This window comes from Solea solea, chromosome 1 (assembly GCF_958295425.1).
Source record: "Solea solea chromosome 1, fSolSol10.1, whole genome shotgun sequence".
Lineage (NCBI taxonomy): Eukaryota > Metazoa > Chordata > Actinopteri > Pleuronectiformes > Soleidae > Solea > Solea solea.
In genome coordinates, this window is record NC_081134.1 from 17315787 (window position 1) to 17333967 (window position 18181).

General features: G+C 40.1%; 3 protein-coding genes across 4 annotated transcripts in view; 1 reads left to right on the forward strand and 2 right to left on the reverse strand.

Moving 5' to 3' along the window:
* cacnb2b (calcium channel, voltage-dependent, beta 2b) overlaps nucleotides 1-11960 on the forward strand; it is a 35235-nt gene extending 23275 nt beyond the window's left edge. For both annotated transcript variants that reach the window (XM_058642742.1, XM_058642752.1), the window contains exons 3-13: nucleotides 1892-2014; nucleotides 2123-2262; nucleotides 3408-3469; nucleotides 3571-3596; nucleotides 5044-5124; nucleotides 5255-5313; nucleotides 5410-5519; nucleotides 8095-8246; nucleotides 8372-8467; nucleotides 9707-9880; nucleotides 11154-11960. In XM_058642742.1, the coding sequence (XP_058498725.1) occupies nucleotides 1892-2014; nucleotides 2123-2262; nucleotides 3408-3469; nucleotides 3571-3596; nucleotides 5044-5124; nucleotides 5255-5313; nucleotides 5410-5519; nucleotides 8095-8246; nucleotides 8372-8467; nucleotides 9707-9880; nucleotides 11154-11903 (1773 nt within the window). In that variant the 3' untranslated portion in view covers nucleotides 11904-11960. The remainder of the gene's footprint in view (nucleotides 1-1891; nucleotides 2015-2122; nucleotides 2263-3407; nucleotides 3470-3570; nucleotides 3597-5043; nucleotides 5125-5254; nucleotides 5314-5409; nucleotides 5520-8094; nucleotides 8247-8371; nucleotides 8468-9706; nucleotides 9881-11153) is intronic.
* Nucleotides 11961-14055: 2095 nt separating this feature from the next.
* LOC131468476 (heterogeneous nuclear ribonucleoprotein A0-like) lies at nucleotides 14056-15544 on the reverse strand. Its single transcript, XM_058642779.1, has one exon. The coding sequence runs from the start codon at nucleotides 15245-15247 to the stop codon at nucleotides 14357-14359; it is 891 nt and encodes a 296-aa protein (XP_058498762.1). The 5' UTR covers nucleotides 15248-15544; the 3' UTR covers nucleotides 14056-14356.
* An 828-nt stretch (nucleotides 15545-16372) lies between these two features.
* LOC131468470 (heterogeneous nuclear ribonucleoprotein A0-like) lies at nucleotides 16373-17755 on the reverse strand. Its single transcript, XM_058642766.1, has one exon. It carries the CDS (start codon nucleotides 17615-17617, stop codon nucleotides 16667-16669), a length of 951 nt encoding a protein of 316 aa, XP_058498749.1. The 5' UTR covers nucleotides 17618-17755; the 3' UTR covers nucleotides 16373-16666.
* Between the last annotated feature and the right edge of the window lie 426 nt (nucleotides 17756-18181).

Here is an 18181-nt window from a genome sequence, read left to right on the forward strand (position 1 = left end):
AAAGGCTGCTGTCAAGGACACGATTACATCGCAGACAGGAAACACAGACGTCAGGTGGATTAATAGAGTGATATTCTGCCATTAAAACGAGTCCTTGTGGACTTCACCCGTATCGTCTCTTTATCTGTTCAGTGACGGGAGAAGGATGATAATGAAGGACAGTGATAGTTGCTGATGTCAGCAATAGGGCTCAATCATTTGGGGGAAATATCTACTTGCAATTTTTGGTTTTATTACAGACATTGCACTTGCAATTTTCCTCCCAAATAATAGTCAGTGAACTAAAGCACTTCTCAAAAACAGTTAAAAGGTGCTTCATAAATAAATCCACAAGTTTTATGACGAGACAGTATTAAATAAAGCACACAAAAATGTGGAGTCCTGTGGCATGAATACAGAAACTTAAATTAAGGCTAATATTCTTCAAAAATGTCACAAAAGGAGCATGTGGAGGAAACTTTGAGCATGAGAAAAGTTCCCTTTAGGTGCTTAAACAGCATGACCAACAATAAAATATACTAAACAATAGAGTTGGGTTCAGAATGATTAAAGTTTCAGGTTTCTTCCATCAAAAGCTCTTTCTCTTCTTTTCAGCCAATAGTCAATATATATTGGCAAAGACTACATTGAAATGAGACAAATTAAATAGATAAATAATTATAACAAGACCAGGTTTTTTTGTTTGTTGTATTGTTTTTTTCTGTGTAATTGCGAGTCCAATCTCTTCCACTCATATTAAACTGGGCTGAAACGTGTCCCATTGAATATTAAATTAAATTAAATTTAATTTAATCCTCCCCCACATGTTTGATGTTCTCCCAATTGCCGCTTCATAATTAAGGCGGCAAATACCCTCTGCTCGTCCCCTGCTGACCTCGGCGCCGCGTCCACTGCCTCATCTTTCCAGAGTGGAGTAATTAGCGGCTCGGAGCGCTCGCCGCTGACATTTGACTTTGATGGGATTACAGCGCTTTACAACTGACATGACCAGGGTCCTGTAACTGATGCTGCACATTTTATTACCAGAGCTTTTCCCTCTGTGGTGTGTGAAAAGGTCCTCTGTGAAAATAGCTACCGTTACTGTGTTGTCAAAGATAGTTCACATTTGCAAAGAAAAATGTACTGAATTCAAAACAATTCAGAAAATGTTAGTTTAAGCCATCAAAACCTTTGGATCTTAAGGGAGAATCACGCTGCTGTTAACTGCCGCATGATTCTCCCTTAAGATCCAAAATCTCAAATACAAGATTAGAGTTATTTAGGTCCACAGCTGGTGTTGTTTAAAACAGCGATTCCCAAAGACTGACAGGTCATTTATTTGGGGGCCCCTTACAAATTTGCAGAATTTTCTTCATCCTTAAGATGCAAATTTTATTTGAATTTTTGTGACATGAGACTGAAATACATTGGGATTCAATGAAATACAGTAATTAATGCATATTTCATGCTGAGAAATAACATTTTGTAGTAAACATGTATTAAAAATCCTCAGGTCTTTGGTTGTTGTATGGTTCAAAATACTTTTAGAGGGCATCTTAAGTCTTTATGGCTAAAGGAATGCCAGTGATGACACTAGATTTAATTAAAATCTTGATTTTGTGGAGTTTGGCCGTGCAGTATTGTATGACAAAAGCCAAAGTTGCCAACTGCTGCTGACACAATGTCCAGTTTAGCCAACAGCTCTGTGAACAAATGTTAATAATCGTATCCTGTGAAGATTAAAAACAATATTCACAACTATACTCTAACTGTTTATTGATCCTTTTACAATCCCACTGCACATCTGGGTTGGGAGAAGTAGTTTGTAGTTTTCCAAAACACTAATGATTCTTAAGAAAGTACGTGCATGGCTGAACTGATCGTTAGTAATAACCATGTCCTGTTTACCCAGTACAAGCCTGTTGCATTCGCCGTACGTTGCAACTTCTCTTACACTCCAGCGGACGACGACAACGTCCCCGTGCCGGGCCAGGCTGTCACCTTCGAGGCCAGAGACTTCCTCCACGTCAAAGAGGTTCTTTTGAAATAAACTCACACACAATGACACTCGGTGCAGCTGGAATTAAGTTCTCATCCCCTGAGAATCAAGCTTTACCATTACACTTATTTACCCAATTTCCAGAAGTTTAACAATGACTGGTGGATCGGACGGCCGGTGAAGGAGGATGGCGTTGTGGGCTTCATCCCAAGTCCAGTCAATCTGGAAACCATTCTCATCAGAAGAGAAGTCCAGGCGAGGAAAGCTGCCAAAGCTTTAGCCAAGTATGTACATGATGTCGTTCTCTCCACTCGGTTCAGGGCAGAGAGGGAGAGTTTTTTATCCCTGCTTATAAACCCAGTGTGTTGTGCTGCTGCATCAACAAACAAGAGATTCAAGTTATTTTAGGTCCACAGCTGATGGTGGTTAACACAGTGGTTCTCAAAGACTGGGTCACTGGGCCAGGAGATTTCTGTTGGGTCCCCAAAACAAATTTTCTGAATTTTACTCAAGATTTATGTGTATATATGTTGTAAATAACATGTTTTAATGAATGTACCAAATGTCTCGTTCTGATTCATTTACCAACTCAAAATGACACTAGCAGTGACAGACATGGGTGTAAATGATGGCACTTTTTATACAGTTCTAGCTCTAATCTGCTAGGTTTGGTATCAGACATGTCATTTTCCATTACTTCATAGCTCCTCACTGGCGATCGCCGGCTTCCACCAGTGCTGTCACTAAAATACACCAGACTCCTCTTTTAAATTTTAGACATTTCCTTTGCTAAATGTTGGAGATTAACGCACGTTTCCAGGATTTTTTAAGCCTATTTGACTGATCTACAGTTCGGCATTGTTCGGCTTGATTCTTGTCTCGGACGTCACGCCACATTTTAGTGTTGACTCAGCATGTTGGAGAGCAGGTACTAAAAAAAACACCAGGTACTTTAACTGATTAAACGGAAAATTTAAAAAAAAAAAGAAAAAAGAGCCGAGCTGAGTAGTGCGGGACATGTATAATGGCACTTTTCCGTTGCACTTGCACATTTGTTTGCCATCTTTAAAAAGTGGGTCCCCATTTAGTAAATTTGGGAAACACTCATTTACAACAGTTGTTGTACATTTTGATTAGGAAGGTGTGTGTTGTATGTTTTTGTGCAACATGAGGTCTGTCCACAGGATGCATTAACGCTACCACATATTGTACCTACACAAACACATAAACATGCCATTCAGTCATAATTCCTTACTTTTTTTACTATTTTAAGTATGGTCTATCAGTTGTGTCTTGCAGGAATAAACAGAGAAATACTGACAGCACTTTCCACTTTCTTTGCTTTCATCGTGACTGAAGTCTAAAAATAATTTTTAGGACCGTGAAAGATGAAACATGAGCTAATTCTGGACTTTTCTCTCCATTTCAGTAAAGCATCTGCTCAAGCAACTCAAGACATGAACTCAAAGAAGTACACTCCCCCGTCACAAGGTCAGTGTGCGCTGAATAAGCCCAAAATACTTTTTTTGTTGCCAGTTTTATTGCATATGATTTGTACATTAACTTTATCTCCTGTCTTTCTCTATGAACAGCCAATCAACAAGTGAAAAAGAAACCGGTTAGTTGATCAATTGTTTCATTTTTTTCTTGTTATAAAGTCATCAACGAAATGTATTTTCCACACCAGTCTATGGAAAACTTAAGATGGACCCAAGCTTGTGTTTATTTATATGACAGCAGGTGATCAGACAGTGTTTACATAGAGGAATAAACAATGCAACAAAGAGTGGACATCGACATTCGTTATGTGTGAAACATAAAATATGAGTTTTACATAATTTGCCCCTGCCCCGCCTCCCACACACTTCTATTGTTGTGTTTTTACTTACTAATTCATTTTGGCTTTTTCTTGTGGCCTTTATATATATACATATATATATATATATATATATGCATATATATATATATATATATATGCATATATATATATATACATCGTTCCATATTGAAACAAATGCTTTTGTTTTGAAATTCTGTGAAATATCACAACAAGTATCATTGTTGTGTGATCAGTTCATTTTATTCAGCGTTTTCAAATCCAAACTGAGAATTCTTGAGGCTGACTCCACAGTATGCACTTGTTTTTCATAATGTGCTTGTAAAATTTAATCGGGATTCTTTTATTTGTTTTCTGTTTGAGTTTTAAATGTGTAACTGTTGAGCGTTTCGTATTCACTGCTGCCTATCGTGGTCAGGGCGCCCTTGAAAAAGAGGTCCCTAATCTCAATGGGATTTTCCTGGTTAAATAAATGTTAAATAAAATTTAAAAAATCATGGACTATCGTGATATAATTTAAAGTTTTTATTGCCCACCCCTACTGAACCCAAAAAGTTGACGTTCTTCTCTACACTGACCCCCTGCTGACCAGCCTAGATGCTCAGTGGCCCCCAGACCATTTGAAGTTGAGACCCCCGTCCTAGATTTTAGTAGTGGGCGGGAAAAATTATGTTAAAATTATGACACAATATTCTCTCATGATATCGCAAGGATATTTTGTTGATATGTTTTGATATGGACTGATACCAAAATTAAGTAAAAACTAACATGGACAACTGTAATTAAAAAACACTATAGATATGTATAATTTAATGTTGAATGTAATACATTTAATAATGTCTTATTATTAGTATTATAATAATGCTAGCAAGTATATTAAGCATTACATTATGTCTATATTATGTAACCTTGCTGGCAGCCGTGCCAACTGAGTGCTATTCTAGTTTAATTTTAGTTTTTCAAGTTCCTTTTTACCTCAGGAATTAATGTAATCCATAAATATTGTAATTATCATACAGCTACTTGACCAAATTCCCCATATTTGATTTATATGAATCAAATAGTGATACTTTTCAAAACACTGCTGACTTTGCTCATTGTAACTTTTGCATTAATACCTCATTTTTTGCAAATGAAAGGAAAGAAAGTGATGAAAAGTTGCTCGTATTGTTTGACCAGACGTCCAAGATGTGGAGCTGATCTAGTGTTTAAATGTCTGTGTCCACAGGGGGAGCATGTGTCTATGTATGATGTAGTGCCTACAATGCGTCCTGTGGTTCTAATGGGACCATCACTGAAGGGCTTAGAGGTAAATCTGTCTCCCATCGTCCAGTCTTTGTTCCCAATGACTTTAATTTTGACTTGTGACGAAACCTAAGATGCTTTAACGGAGATGTTCTGTTTTTAAACGCACATTCCCCCTCTGTGTCTCTGTCCAGGTTACAGATATGATGCAAAAAGCACTGTTTGACTTTCTGAAACATCGATTTGAAGGCAGGTTAGTTCTTCAGTGTTCACGGCTTTAATGTGGAAATGAAACATAATGAAAATCCTGTCCGTGTAATGACGCCTGTTACTGTGTCTCCTCTCTCAGAATTACTATCACACGAGTCACAGCAGACATCTCTCTGGCTAAACGGTCCATCCTCAACAACCCTGGCAAAAAGGCCTTAATGGACCGCTCCAACACCCGTTCCCATTTAGGTGTGTTTTATTTTATTTTACATTTTACCTCGACGGAACCTTTGAGATCAAAATAACACGTTGTAGGATTTGTAGTTGGTTTTGTGTCCAGGAAAACCAGGAAAATCATCGTGGTAACATCATTGGAGACCAGACAATTTAGACAAAACCCAGCAAAGGAAGCAGCATTTAAACACTTTCAGTTACCACTTTAAATTCTTTCATGGAGTCCAAATCTCATTTGTGAGTGAAAGATATGAAGGCACTTTGCCCGGCGTGGCTTTATAAATAAGAGTGTACCAATGATGCTGTCTCCTCAGGCTTATGAAGGCCAGGAAACCAGCTTATAAAGTACACAATGATGGATGTATGGAGGCTTTATAATCCTAACCTGCAGCCAATAGACTTTGGCACCTCTTTAATCAGTCTGTAGTGCCAGATGGTTGGAGTTTACTGCAAAATAACTTTAATTGTCCGAGTGCTCTGGCACCCATCGCACTGTCCCATGTGGCAAACCTCAGCCACTCGGAACTCTAATTAGAAAGTGATAGGATCTGACCCAGGTGCTAAATTAATGTCCTGGACTTTTTCTTGACTGTTTCTGTTGTCATGAGGTGTTTTTTTTTTGCAAAGATAAACCCTGCTTTTACCTGGTAGAATTCTGTACTGCAGGTTCATCCTGATTGCCCCTCATTGGTTAGAAGTAGAAACGGGAAAGGGAGTAAGATTTACCCCGTCTTCTCTTTCCTTTCTTTCCTGTCTCTCTCATGGCTCTCTCGACACAGATGTTGCCGGTACGTATGACTGAAAGCTCTGGTGGTCCCATGTGTCTTTGACTCTTCCACCTTCTCCCTCTCCCTCCTGTCATTGCCTGACACCAGACACTGTTGAGACACCGTTTCATGCGTAAATATAGTTGACGGTTGTGTTTTTTTGTACAACCGTTAAAGAGCAGACACATGGCTTGGCTCGTTTCAGATGTAACTTGCTGTTATTTATGAGTGTGAACATTTCTTTAGGACTAAATCCACAGCCTCCTCCGAGCCCTTTTTGTCTGATCTCCCTCTAGTGTCTTTACTTTGAATTACTCTCCCTACTGTAGTGTAGTGTCAAATATCCTGGATATCCTCATGGATTAGTTTGACAAGAGAATTTAAATACACCACTTAATCTGGTTTTAGTCAGTAGGACGAGTGTGTGTGTGTGTGTTTTTTGTATCACTTTATTTTAATAGTCCACTGTTGACTCTCTTCAGTATCATGTCAACAGAGAATCTTGTAGTTTCCCTATTGATAGTCTGGTGATAGTGAACTATATGATTAGAGCTGAAACAATTACTCAATTAATCGATTTAGTAAATGAATTGTCAATTACTTTGATAGCTTGAAGATTTCTGATTGTTTCAGCTTCTTAAATGTGAATGTTTTCTTCGTTTCTTTGCTCGATAAAACAAAGAAATCGTTAAACACTGAATCATTTTGGTTTGTGGACGAAACAAGACATTCGCAAACATCATCATTTCCAGGTTTGACAAACACGGATTAATATTTTTTCACATATTCTGACATTTTATGGCCCAAACGATTACTCTAATAATCGTGAAAATAATCGACAGATTAATGGATTAGGAAAATAATCGTTAGTTGCAGCTCTCTATATGATACTTGACATGCCAACACAAGAGTTTATTGTCTATTTATTTGCAGTTATATATAATTGTATCACTAATCTGTTCAATAAGTGTCAACTGATTATGTGTTGACGTGATACTGGATACCTGTACATGATATGACTTCTGACATGTTTGTGCACTTTCTTCTTGCTCATTTTAGATATTTTAACGCTGAAAATGATGATAATTTATTACTTATATAACCACGTTGTTTCCATACAAATCTCTTGTTTTGGGGCTAGTGCAGCACCTGTTGTGTGAGATGCACTCCCCACTGCTAAACCTGACAAACACATTCAAATGTTTTATAGTTCACAATTTATTATCTCTTTATTTAACCATTCATTATTTGTTGTTTGTCTTTTAAACTTTAAAGGAAAGCTGAGCTCTACCTGCATTTATTTGTACTCGTACAATGACAATATAGATATTGTGATTCTGATTATGGCATTATAGATAAATATTTGGTCCTAATTTCTGGAAGTTAAACATTTTTTTTATGTTGATGATGTTATAATTATGTAAACAAGCAAAACTGTCAAACCTGACTGAAAGAGCTCATGTAAGTTAAATCTGTAGCCATCTTGACATAAAGTCATTCACTTCCTGTGTGCAGCAATGTTGCACAGAGATATGACATCTTAAACACAGCTATACTGAGAAACACTGACTGATTATGTGGCACTGATAGACTTAATCAGGATTGTGTGAACTCATGTGACGAGAGGTTTAACGTAAAAGTGGTGAACTACAGTTTTAAGTAAGAACAAAATAGAGCTTAGTTATTCTCTTTTATACAGTTACATACTTACCTGTGACATGTGACATATGACATCTTGAGACATGTAGACAAGGAAATGAAAGGATGCACGGCTGATGAATTTCTAAGTGCTGACGTCATGCTCGTGCTGTGTTCCTCTGCAGCCCAGATCCAGGGGGAGGTGGAGCGAATCTTTGAGCTTGCACGCAGCCTGCAGCTGGTGGTTCTAGACGCAGACACAATCAATCATCCTCTCCAGGTGGCCAAGACCTCGCTGGCCCCAATTCTAGTCTATGTCAAGATCTCCTCACCAAAAGTAAGTTTAACCGGAGAGTGATGTAGAATTAGGATATTTTCCTTACAAAGTGAAGGTATCGCTGCTTTCTATCCTAAAAACAAACAAACCGTAATCTCCCTTCTTCTCTTTATTCTTACGTGTAGGTGTTGACCAGACTGATCAAGACAAGAGGAAAGTCTCAGACCAAACATCTAAACGTTCAGCTGGTGGCAGCAGACAAGCTCGCCCAGTGCCCGCCGGTGAGTGCCATCTGCTGGCCACAGTGTAAAATTGGTGCAGTGGCAGGTGATGGATGTTGGGACAGATGGGCAGATGGATGCCGTGTCACATGTCATGTTACAAATCTCAGCTGATATACGGAGGTATTTGAATTGTTTTTGGGGACTTGGCAGCTTCAGTGTTCTGGTATTTTATTTATTTATTTATTTATTTATGTGTTGTTTATCTGCACATTTATAAATAAAACGTCAGAGCAAAAATAATACGTCAAAATAGGACACATGTGCGGGTGAGGCTTATTTTAAATAGTCAAACACAATAACAATGCAAAGTAATAAAATGTCACTACCACAAAATGCTTGGAAACAGAATTTGCATTTTAGGTTCTGAAAAGATTTGGTGTCCACTGTTATTATGTATATGACTATATGCACATACAGTAGCGCAACTTCCTCTAAAATATAAGACTTTTAAGTTCCAGTCAGTTGTGACAAGGAGAAACCTGGACTTTTCAAGGTAAATTGGTCATTAAAACGTCTGATATTGTTTGAAACATTGACATTGTCTTTTAGTTGTTAGACCTGAGGGATTCAACTCAACTTTATTTATACAGTGCTTTAAAAACAGTCACAGCTGGAACAAAGTGCTGTACATACAGTAAATAAGAATAGAACGACTAGCACATTCAACATGGCCTAAAATGAAAGAAGGCGTAGGAGGAGCATGGACACCAACTATAGAACATCTCTCCATCTTTGGCTGACGGCTTACAGGAAATACAGTCGGGCTGGCTTATTGAAAACCATGTAGTCGATTGGATGGAGATAATGCACAGCGTGTACATTATTGGCCAACTGTTGTCTTATCTTAAAATGTTAACCAGTGTTTTTCAAACCTCAAACTGAACTGATGTTTTCAAATGTCTTAATGATTACATTACATTACATGTCATTTAGCAGACGCTTTTAACCAAAGCGACTTACAAGGGAATTGAGTACAGCATGCCAGGGGTGGAGTTGAACTTGCGACCATGAAGTCTTTTGCACACAGGGTACCAGTCTTAACCACTGATAAATAAACTAGTTGGAGAATAATTTAGTCATCGATTCATAATCGATGGATCATCGCAGCCCCTACTTATCTTATCACAGACACACATCCAGTTTTCAAAAATATCTTTTCGGCCGCACGCCGTATCCGTCTTCCCCTGTTGTTTCCTGTGTTGTTCTTTACTCCCTCTTTGTTGTTTTCCCCTGCAGGAAATGTTTGATGTCATCTTGGATGAAAACCAGCTCACAGACGCGTGCGAGCACATCGCTGATTACCTGGAGTCCTACTGGAGAGCCACTCATCCGCCAGAAATGGAGCCCGTCAACGCAGTGGTGGCCCGGCTGGCTGAGAATACACTGCCCACCAGTCCTTCAGGAATACCGGTACAAATCAAACCCAAATGCATAGTGTATACAACGAAAAGAGAGGATGAAAGATAATATTATTCATAGCTTCATGTCATCTCATCCCACTCATGTCATCTGAACAAAGTCCGCTGAATGTGGAAGAACTGCATTGTAAATGAAAGTTTGTGCTGGGGGAGTAGCGTGTAATGGTGCCAGTGTGCTGCATTATGTATCTGTTCTCATCTTTCATCTAACATTTTCATGTCATCTCTCCTCATCCTTCCCTCACTGGAAAGTTGCTGAAATGAGATAGGTCTTCCTCTGGTGAGTGAGACACTTTGCAATTCTCTCTCCGTTGCATTTTCACCATTCAGTGCAGTAATGAAGACGAATTACAGACACTCCTCCTCCTGCAGAGGTTAGCGACCGAGGACAAACATGCATATATTATGTATTCTGTCAAGACAAACTGTTACTTGCTGAGAAACCAGTAAAATGCATTTTAAATGTAACGGCAGGCCAGTCTGTCAGAATCAGTCAGAATTATTTGGACTTTTCACTCATTCTATGTTGACCACAAGGATCTACACCAGGGTTTCTCAATCCAGCTCCAACACACCTGATTCAAATAAACGGCTTGATCTCAGCTTCTACAGTGCTTGTTGATTATCTGACCATTTGAATCAGGTGTGCTGGAGCAGGGAAACATCTTATTCACACCAGCTTCTTCTTAAATAAGTCCTAGTTTGTTTCGTCGATTTTGGGGGAGGTGTGAATGCGCAACCAAACTCTGATGCTCTAAACTCTGGTCCACCTAAAAACGTAGGTCTCGGTTCGCTTCAAGCGAACCAAATGCAGGAAGCGGACTACAACGCAGGGCATTGTGGGTAAACACAACCAAAACATACACACGAGTAGAACGATAGCCAGGAGAAACGTATATGTGTCGTATGTTCACATAAAACTAATTTTTAAAAAAAACGAGACTGATAGCATTTGATGCAGCTCCATGTTTTGCTCTTTTGAGGATTGGGTTATAGTTGAGAATAAAATGTAAATTGTGGTTAGGGTTAGGCATCAACTGGTTATGGTTAATGTTAGGGACGAGGTTTTGTTTAAGCTGTCCAAATAAATGAAGAGGATGATGCTGTGTCCAACAAGAATAGCTGTGTGTGTGTGTTTGTTGGTGTATATATTGCTACATTTGAGTTTGTTTTTATGGATTTTAAGTTACAAACCTGCCTTTTTTTTGAAGACTTGTATCTACTGATTGCATGATGACACTATGTTGCTTTTTTGTTTGTCCCAGGATGAGCATAAAAACAAAAAGTCAGCAGCGCCCAAGAGGAAGGGCTCCCGCGAGAACCACCTGGACCAGCACCCGCCTTCTGCCCAGGCTCAGGAGCAGAGGGCTGAGGAGGGTCAAAGAGAGGAGGAGGAGGAGGAGCGGCTCTTGAGGACTGAACCAAAGAGACTCCAGCACACGCATCACCACCACCACCACCACCACCGCCGTATGGAGCATCACAGTCACCCCCAGCACAGTCAAACACACGGTGGCATGGAAGTACAATCGAGCAGGGATTATAGCCAGAGGATTCCCCGCAGGCACCTGCCTGAGGGGAGGGAGGAGGAGGGAGAGGATCTGGTGGAGGAGGAAGAGGAGGAGGTTCGCTATAACCACCGGGGCCAAAACCACCACCATCATAACAGCAACCACCACCACCACCATCACCACCATCAACATCAGCAGCATCACAGGGGGAACAGTCAGCCACACGTCGAAGAAGACTATGAACAGGAGCACAATCGACAGCACAGGCACCACCAGCACATTCCACCACGAACGCACCCCACGGATCACTATTCTGTTCATCATAACAACCACCATCACCACGGCAGAGACAGAGACAGGGACAGAAACAGGGACCGAGACAAGGACAGAAACAGGGACAGAGACAGACACAAGCACAAAGAGAGAGACCGGGATAGAGATCATGGTCGAGACAGGGACAGAGATGCGAGACAATGGCACAGAGATTCTTATACACACTCATGACTTCAACTTCGGACTGGTGCATGATTATATGCTGCTCAAGTTTTGAATGCACTAATAGACAAGGCAGAATGTGTTGTTTTAGTAGGAAAAGTTTCTCCTCGTATTGTTTTGCAATTTTCACCCTCTGCCATATGCACAGACTTTGTCCTTTTTTCCTTATTCTTTGCCACCTATAGGAAATGTTTTTTTCTCAGTGTACGTTTATGTACAAATGACGTTTGAGGCTAAACTTCATTACTCAGGCAGTATTCTGTACAAGAACAAGGCTGCATTTAATCTTTGTCTTTTGTTTGGGTTTTTTTTTTTTCAATAAAATGAAATCTGAAATAGTCGAACATTTCCCAAACACCAAAGTGACGCATTTCTTGTGGACGAAGACTTTGAAACCAAATGACATTTCAATCCCATGTGATAATGAAAAGCATTACGTCTGCACATGAGAGAGAAGTAACAACCAGCAAATGAGTGATAATCCAAGGATTATTTTATTCTCATACTGATTTATTTTCTATTATATAGTGATTGACTAATCATTCCAACTCAAATGTGTTTTATTAGGTAATCCAGTAGTTGTCATGCAGCTCATTTCACATTCATTTGTTATTGAAAACTGGAAATTAATTTTCTTATTATCTCCATAAAAACCTTTTTGTGTGATGGCAAGATTATTGTTTTGCAAAAATAGCATCCTGTCTCCTTGACCGCATCTTAGGAAATTGGATGATAAATTCACAATATCTGATGAATTAAAAATGGTTTAATTATTGATATTAAATAATTGATTTCTTTCAAGCATAAATGTCAAACTTTATCTGAAATGTGACAGTTTGTACCTTTTTGATTGCTCAAAAAACAGGTGGTCTGAGGACGTCATCTTGGCTATAATGTGAATTTTCTTTTGCGTCATTTTGTATCGATTCAGTTATTTTAAGTTAAAATAGATGATCATGTAATTCACTCATAATCTCAGGACTTGGCCTCGTCTTGAGTCTAATGTGTTCTTTGTATCTGTGCATTGAATACATCTCATGTCTGTCTGTCTGGGACGTTGTGTCTCATCAAATGGTATAACGACTGCGGGGATCAAACGACTTGTGTATTTAAAACCAGATGCATATCTTCAGAAGTCAACAGTTTATGTTAAACACTGGCACTTCAAAGTCTAACTATTTTTCTACTTGATTCCTCCTACTTTTTAGAATGTGTTCAGTCATATTTATTGAGCTGCATTCGCTCTGTCTGGAAGCATGAAAACTCCTTTGGTGACACTGACCTGTGCTCTATGCAGGACACTCTATGCATCCTCTTGTGATAAAATATAGTGCTTGAATACAAACTCTATGCATTTGTACATAATTCATGAATGCCTTGTTGGGTACATGTAGAGAGAACCAGAGAACTGGTCGCACTGTTAGAACTTGAGGTTTCTCTCCTCCTTTCTGTATTGTTTGTTTTGGATATTTTTGTTTTGTACAGAGTTTAGAACTTAATTTTGATAAATATGCATTCTATTGTTAAAAACGATCAAAATTAAACCATAAACAAAAAAATGCATTTTATGCCAGCATGGGCTACACTTATTATTTGCTTCTTATTACACGGATCTTCCAAACTCTACTGACAACTGAGCCATGACGAATTAAAGCACGACGTTCCTTTACCATTGAACCATTTTTTTTTTTTTTTTTAAGGATTTTGATTAATTTGCTCTGTCACAACTGCCACAATATTTCCATCCCTTCTGGTAAATGTTATCCAGCTTGTGTGGACAAAAGTATTATTGCACCTTTTGTAACAGTCGCGGTCAACTGCGTTGTGATTTGCACTGCAATGGGGAGCTTTGAACTTCGGACAGAAACTTTGTTTTTCCTGTAGAGGGCAGCATTTCACCTCTCGATGACTCAGATTCCTGTGACCCTCGTCTTCGTGTTGGTCATCTACTTTTTTTGGTGTTTCATGGCAGTTGGCATTTCTAGTGTTGAATGAATATCCCCTTCTTATTCCTGCTATGGCTGACTTCACCCGTTCATTTCACCAATCTGAGTATATGGGAACTGCTGGAAAAGATGTCATGTAACTAAAGGATGCCACTTTATAAATGCTGTGGATGACCTTCAGGGAGCCTTGTCAAATAAGTGAGATACAGTAACAAAGCAAGTGGCGTGTTTTATTTAAAATTAAACCTATCAAAGTAAACTAATTGCCACATAACCAAAGTAAATCATAATACAAATACATGCTATTACGTACTAAATAGCTGAATTTAAAACCACATTACTAACAAGGTTTCTCAAACTCAAGCATTGAAGTCACAGTGGGTTTACTCCAGAAAACAAAATATAATCTAATTGCTTAAAATGTAATGATAATAAAAAGTCATGCCATGGGGAGCAATCCTGGAAGAGTGGACAGACAGAGGGACTGAGGCTCATTACAGTGGCCCAGGCTCAGGTCTAGCCCATGTTCCTTGCTGCATGCCACATCGGGTAACCAGCCCAGACGCATCTGCTGTAGGGAGCAGAGCTCCTCTGAGGGCCCAAGGACCCCTTCATGGGACCATAACCAGATGAATGCTGGCCATACCCGCTGCCAAACTCGAAGCAGTTTCTACCACCATAGCCACTTTCCTGGTCCCCATAACCTCCATCATATCCAGGGAATCCTCCATAGCTGCTGCCAAAGTTGTAGCCTCCGCCATTTCCATAGTTGTAGTTTGTGCCGTAGTCCCTGCTACTGTAGCCATTTTTATTTACCCTCACACCTCTACCCGACCACCTGCCCATTGCTATCATGCCTCTGTAGGTGTCCTGAATCAAATGCTTGGTCAGGGCTTTTTTGACCTCAACTTTATATCCACTGATGTTGTGGAACTTCTCTGCAATTGCCCTGTCGGCTGCATGTTGTTCGACAAACAGCACAAAGCCAAACCCCCTTTTCTTTCCTGTATCCTTATCCGAGATGACTGTGGCCTTCTCGATGTCACCATACTGGCTAAAATGGCTGATCAGATGTTCCTCCTCAATGTCGTCTTTCAGACCCCCAACGAAAATTTTCTTTACATTTGCGAGGGCCTCTGGTTTGTTGGCGTCCTCTCTCACTACGGCCCAAGTCACTTCAACGGTTTTGCCGTCAATGGTGTGCGGCCTACATTTTATTGCCGTTTCAGCCTCCTCCATTGTGGAGTAGGTTACAAAGCCAAAACAGCGGGAACGCTGCAGGTGCATATCTTCAATGACAGTGCAGTCGATGACCGTACCATACTTCTCGAAATGCTTGCACAGACCATTGCTGTTGGTGTATACGTTCAATCTACCGACAAAAAGTTTACAGTGCTGGGGGCTCATATTGCTTTTTAACAATGGGGTCGGTAAAGCCAAACAGTTGATCTAAAAATGGTGACTGTTGACATCTGCGATACTTTTCTTCTCCTTCTCTATTTTCAGCAGTTGGCAATTGCATATATGGAGGACTTACAAAGTCATATCAAAGGAATGTGATGTATCCAACTGAGATGAAAGCAGTATTCCACTTGTGTACGAACTTCAAACTGTGGAGGGCAGATTTACAAAGAAGGATTGGGGAATAGAGATGAGTGGTTTTGGACTTCAGGCAGTGCACCTCTTGGTGTGAAGCCTGTCGGACTTATTGGAAGAAGACAACGGTGATTGAGAACTTTGAACTGTAGGGGGCAGCATTACACCTTTCAGTCTATAGCCTGTTTGATATGATTGGAATTAGAGGACAAGCATGAAGAAGTCACTTCTGAATCTTTGGAATCAGAACCCAGGCGAAGAAGGTAGTGATGCAACATTATGGATTATGGATGCCAAGAGTTGTTGAAGACCATCCATGGGAAGAGGATTGAGAAAAGCTGACTGTCTGCTTGTGGCAGCAGGCAGGAGCTTGATAACAGGGCCCTCATGGACAAAAGAGTGCACAGCTTTCTAACTAAAAGATGGTGTACTCCTAAGAGGTGAAACCATGTGCACACCTGTGCACCTTTACTCTCGATAGCAAATACATAAATTACTCAAACATTGCAGCTGAATTCGATCCAATTATGCAGATTATTATTACATGCAGACATTTTGGGCATCCCATGTACAAGAGGAAAGAAATTGGGCTCGTAACTGGAAGGTTGCTGGTTCAATCCCGGATGGGCTGGGGTGCCCCTGAGTCCAGCACCCAATACCCTGTTGCTTCACAAGCGCAGATTAGTGCTGCCCACTGCTTGTGTATGTTCACTACAGGTGTGTAGTAAGGTCAATGCAGAGGACAAGGTCACTATCAGTAATTGGTGTGAGGGTGTGTGTGAAAAATGACTCATTCTAATTCTACACAGAGCACAGTCCCTGTCAGACTATGTTGTGGCAACTGTTTTTGAGCCTGGGAATCATGATAAAATGTCAACAAATACATTCCCATAATAAGTCATTATCCGTTTCCATGCATGTCACATCAACATGTTACATAGAGAAAATAAGCCATGTGTGTGAAATTAGTTTTTATTGCAGACTTACAGGAAAGACCCAAACCATCACAGAAGATTTACAGAAAGGTTAAATCTTTATCAGTGTCTTCATAATTGTTTTTGGACGGATACCCAAAACTGGTATGTTCAATGCATATGGGTTTTTTAAAGCCAGGTTTAACATTCTTTTTACAGTGTCAGATCAATTGTTTAACATTTTAAGTACAAGCAATGAACAGATTATCTCTACCAGGTTTACATTTCACAGCAGAAGCCATGGTTCTAAGCCTGGTTAGAAGTAATGTGGTGAGTAATGGGTGCTCGATTTTCCATGGAGTATCCATTTTTCATCACTGCTACCATAACCTTCCAACGGGTAGCCAACGCCACCGCCTCTGCTATAGGGGGCAGAACTTCCCTGAGGGCCAAAAGATGTATAACCAGATGTATGCTGGCCATAGCCACTTCCAAACTCATAGCCGTTTCTACCACCATAGCCACTTTCCTGGTCCCCATAACCTCCAACATATCCAGGGTATCCTCTATAGCTGCTGCCAAAGTTGTAGTCGCCACCATTTCTGTAGTTTCCATTCGTGTTTCCATAGTGATAGTTTGCACCATAGTCCTTGGTGCTGTTGCCATTTAGATTTACCCTCATGCCTCTACCTGCCTGGCTGCCCATTGCTATGCTGTCTCTGCTGGTGTCCTGCATCCAATACTTGGTCATGGCTTTCTTCACCTCAACTGTGTGTCCATTGATATTGTGGAACTTCTCTGCGATCACCTTCTTGGCTGCGTCATGTTCAACAAAGAAGATGAAGCCAAACCCTCGTTTCTTTCCTGTATCCTTATCTGAGATTACTACAGCCTTCTCAATATCACCATACGGCCTGAAATGGTTCATCAGATGTTCCTCCTCAATGTCATCTTTCAGACCACCAACAAAGACTTTCTTCATGTTTTTGAGGGCCTCTGGTTTGTTGGCGTCCTCTCTTACGATGGCCTGCTTCACTTCAACTATGTGGCCATCGATAGTGTGCAGCCCAGCTTTAACTGCTGTGTCAGCCTCCTCCAGTGTGGTGAAGGTTACAAAGCCAAAACAACGGGACCGCTGCAGCTGCTTATTCACGATGACAGTGCAGTCAGTGAGCTTACCATACTGCTCGAAATGCTTTCGCAGATCATTGCTGTCAGTATTCACATTCAGTCCACCAACAAAAAGTTTACAATACTGGGAACTCATTATTTAACATTGGTGATCTGTTACTCAGTACACTAACTAATCAGTTAGTCTCAAAATGGTGGCTGTTGGCATCCAAATAGCTATCCTCTTCTTCCTTTTGTCTTGGTACTGTTGTCTGTCAGTTGCATATAAGGTCATATCAAAGGACCCAAGATCAGAGCACATTCTCAGTGAACCAACATTTCAACATTTTGAGGAACAGGACTTTGAAGAAGCAGGACTTTGAAATGTGTTGAGTGATTTTGCTCCTTTGATGTTAAAACTACACAACAGATTTTGGATTTTTGAACTTTGAACTTGGATCAGAAACAGTTTTTTCCTGTGTAGGGCATCGTCGCACCTCTCAGTGTACAGCCCACAGGAAATTATGGGTGAAGAAGGTGGCATCGGCACATGACATGCTCATCTTAAATCTGATTGGAGGACATTGAGGAGGACTGAATTCTGCTTCAGCTACAACAACCAAACATTTGTTTTTATTTTAAAGCAATTATACAGTTATACACTAAATGTACATATGGCTTTATTCTTACCTGATCTCTTTCACCTGCTGTTCCATCAAAA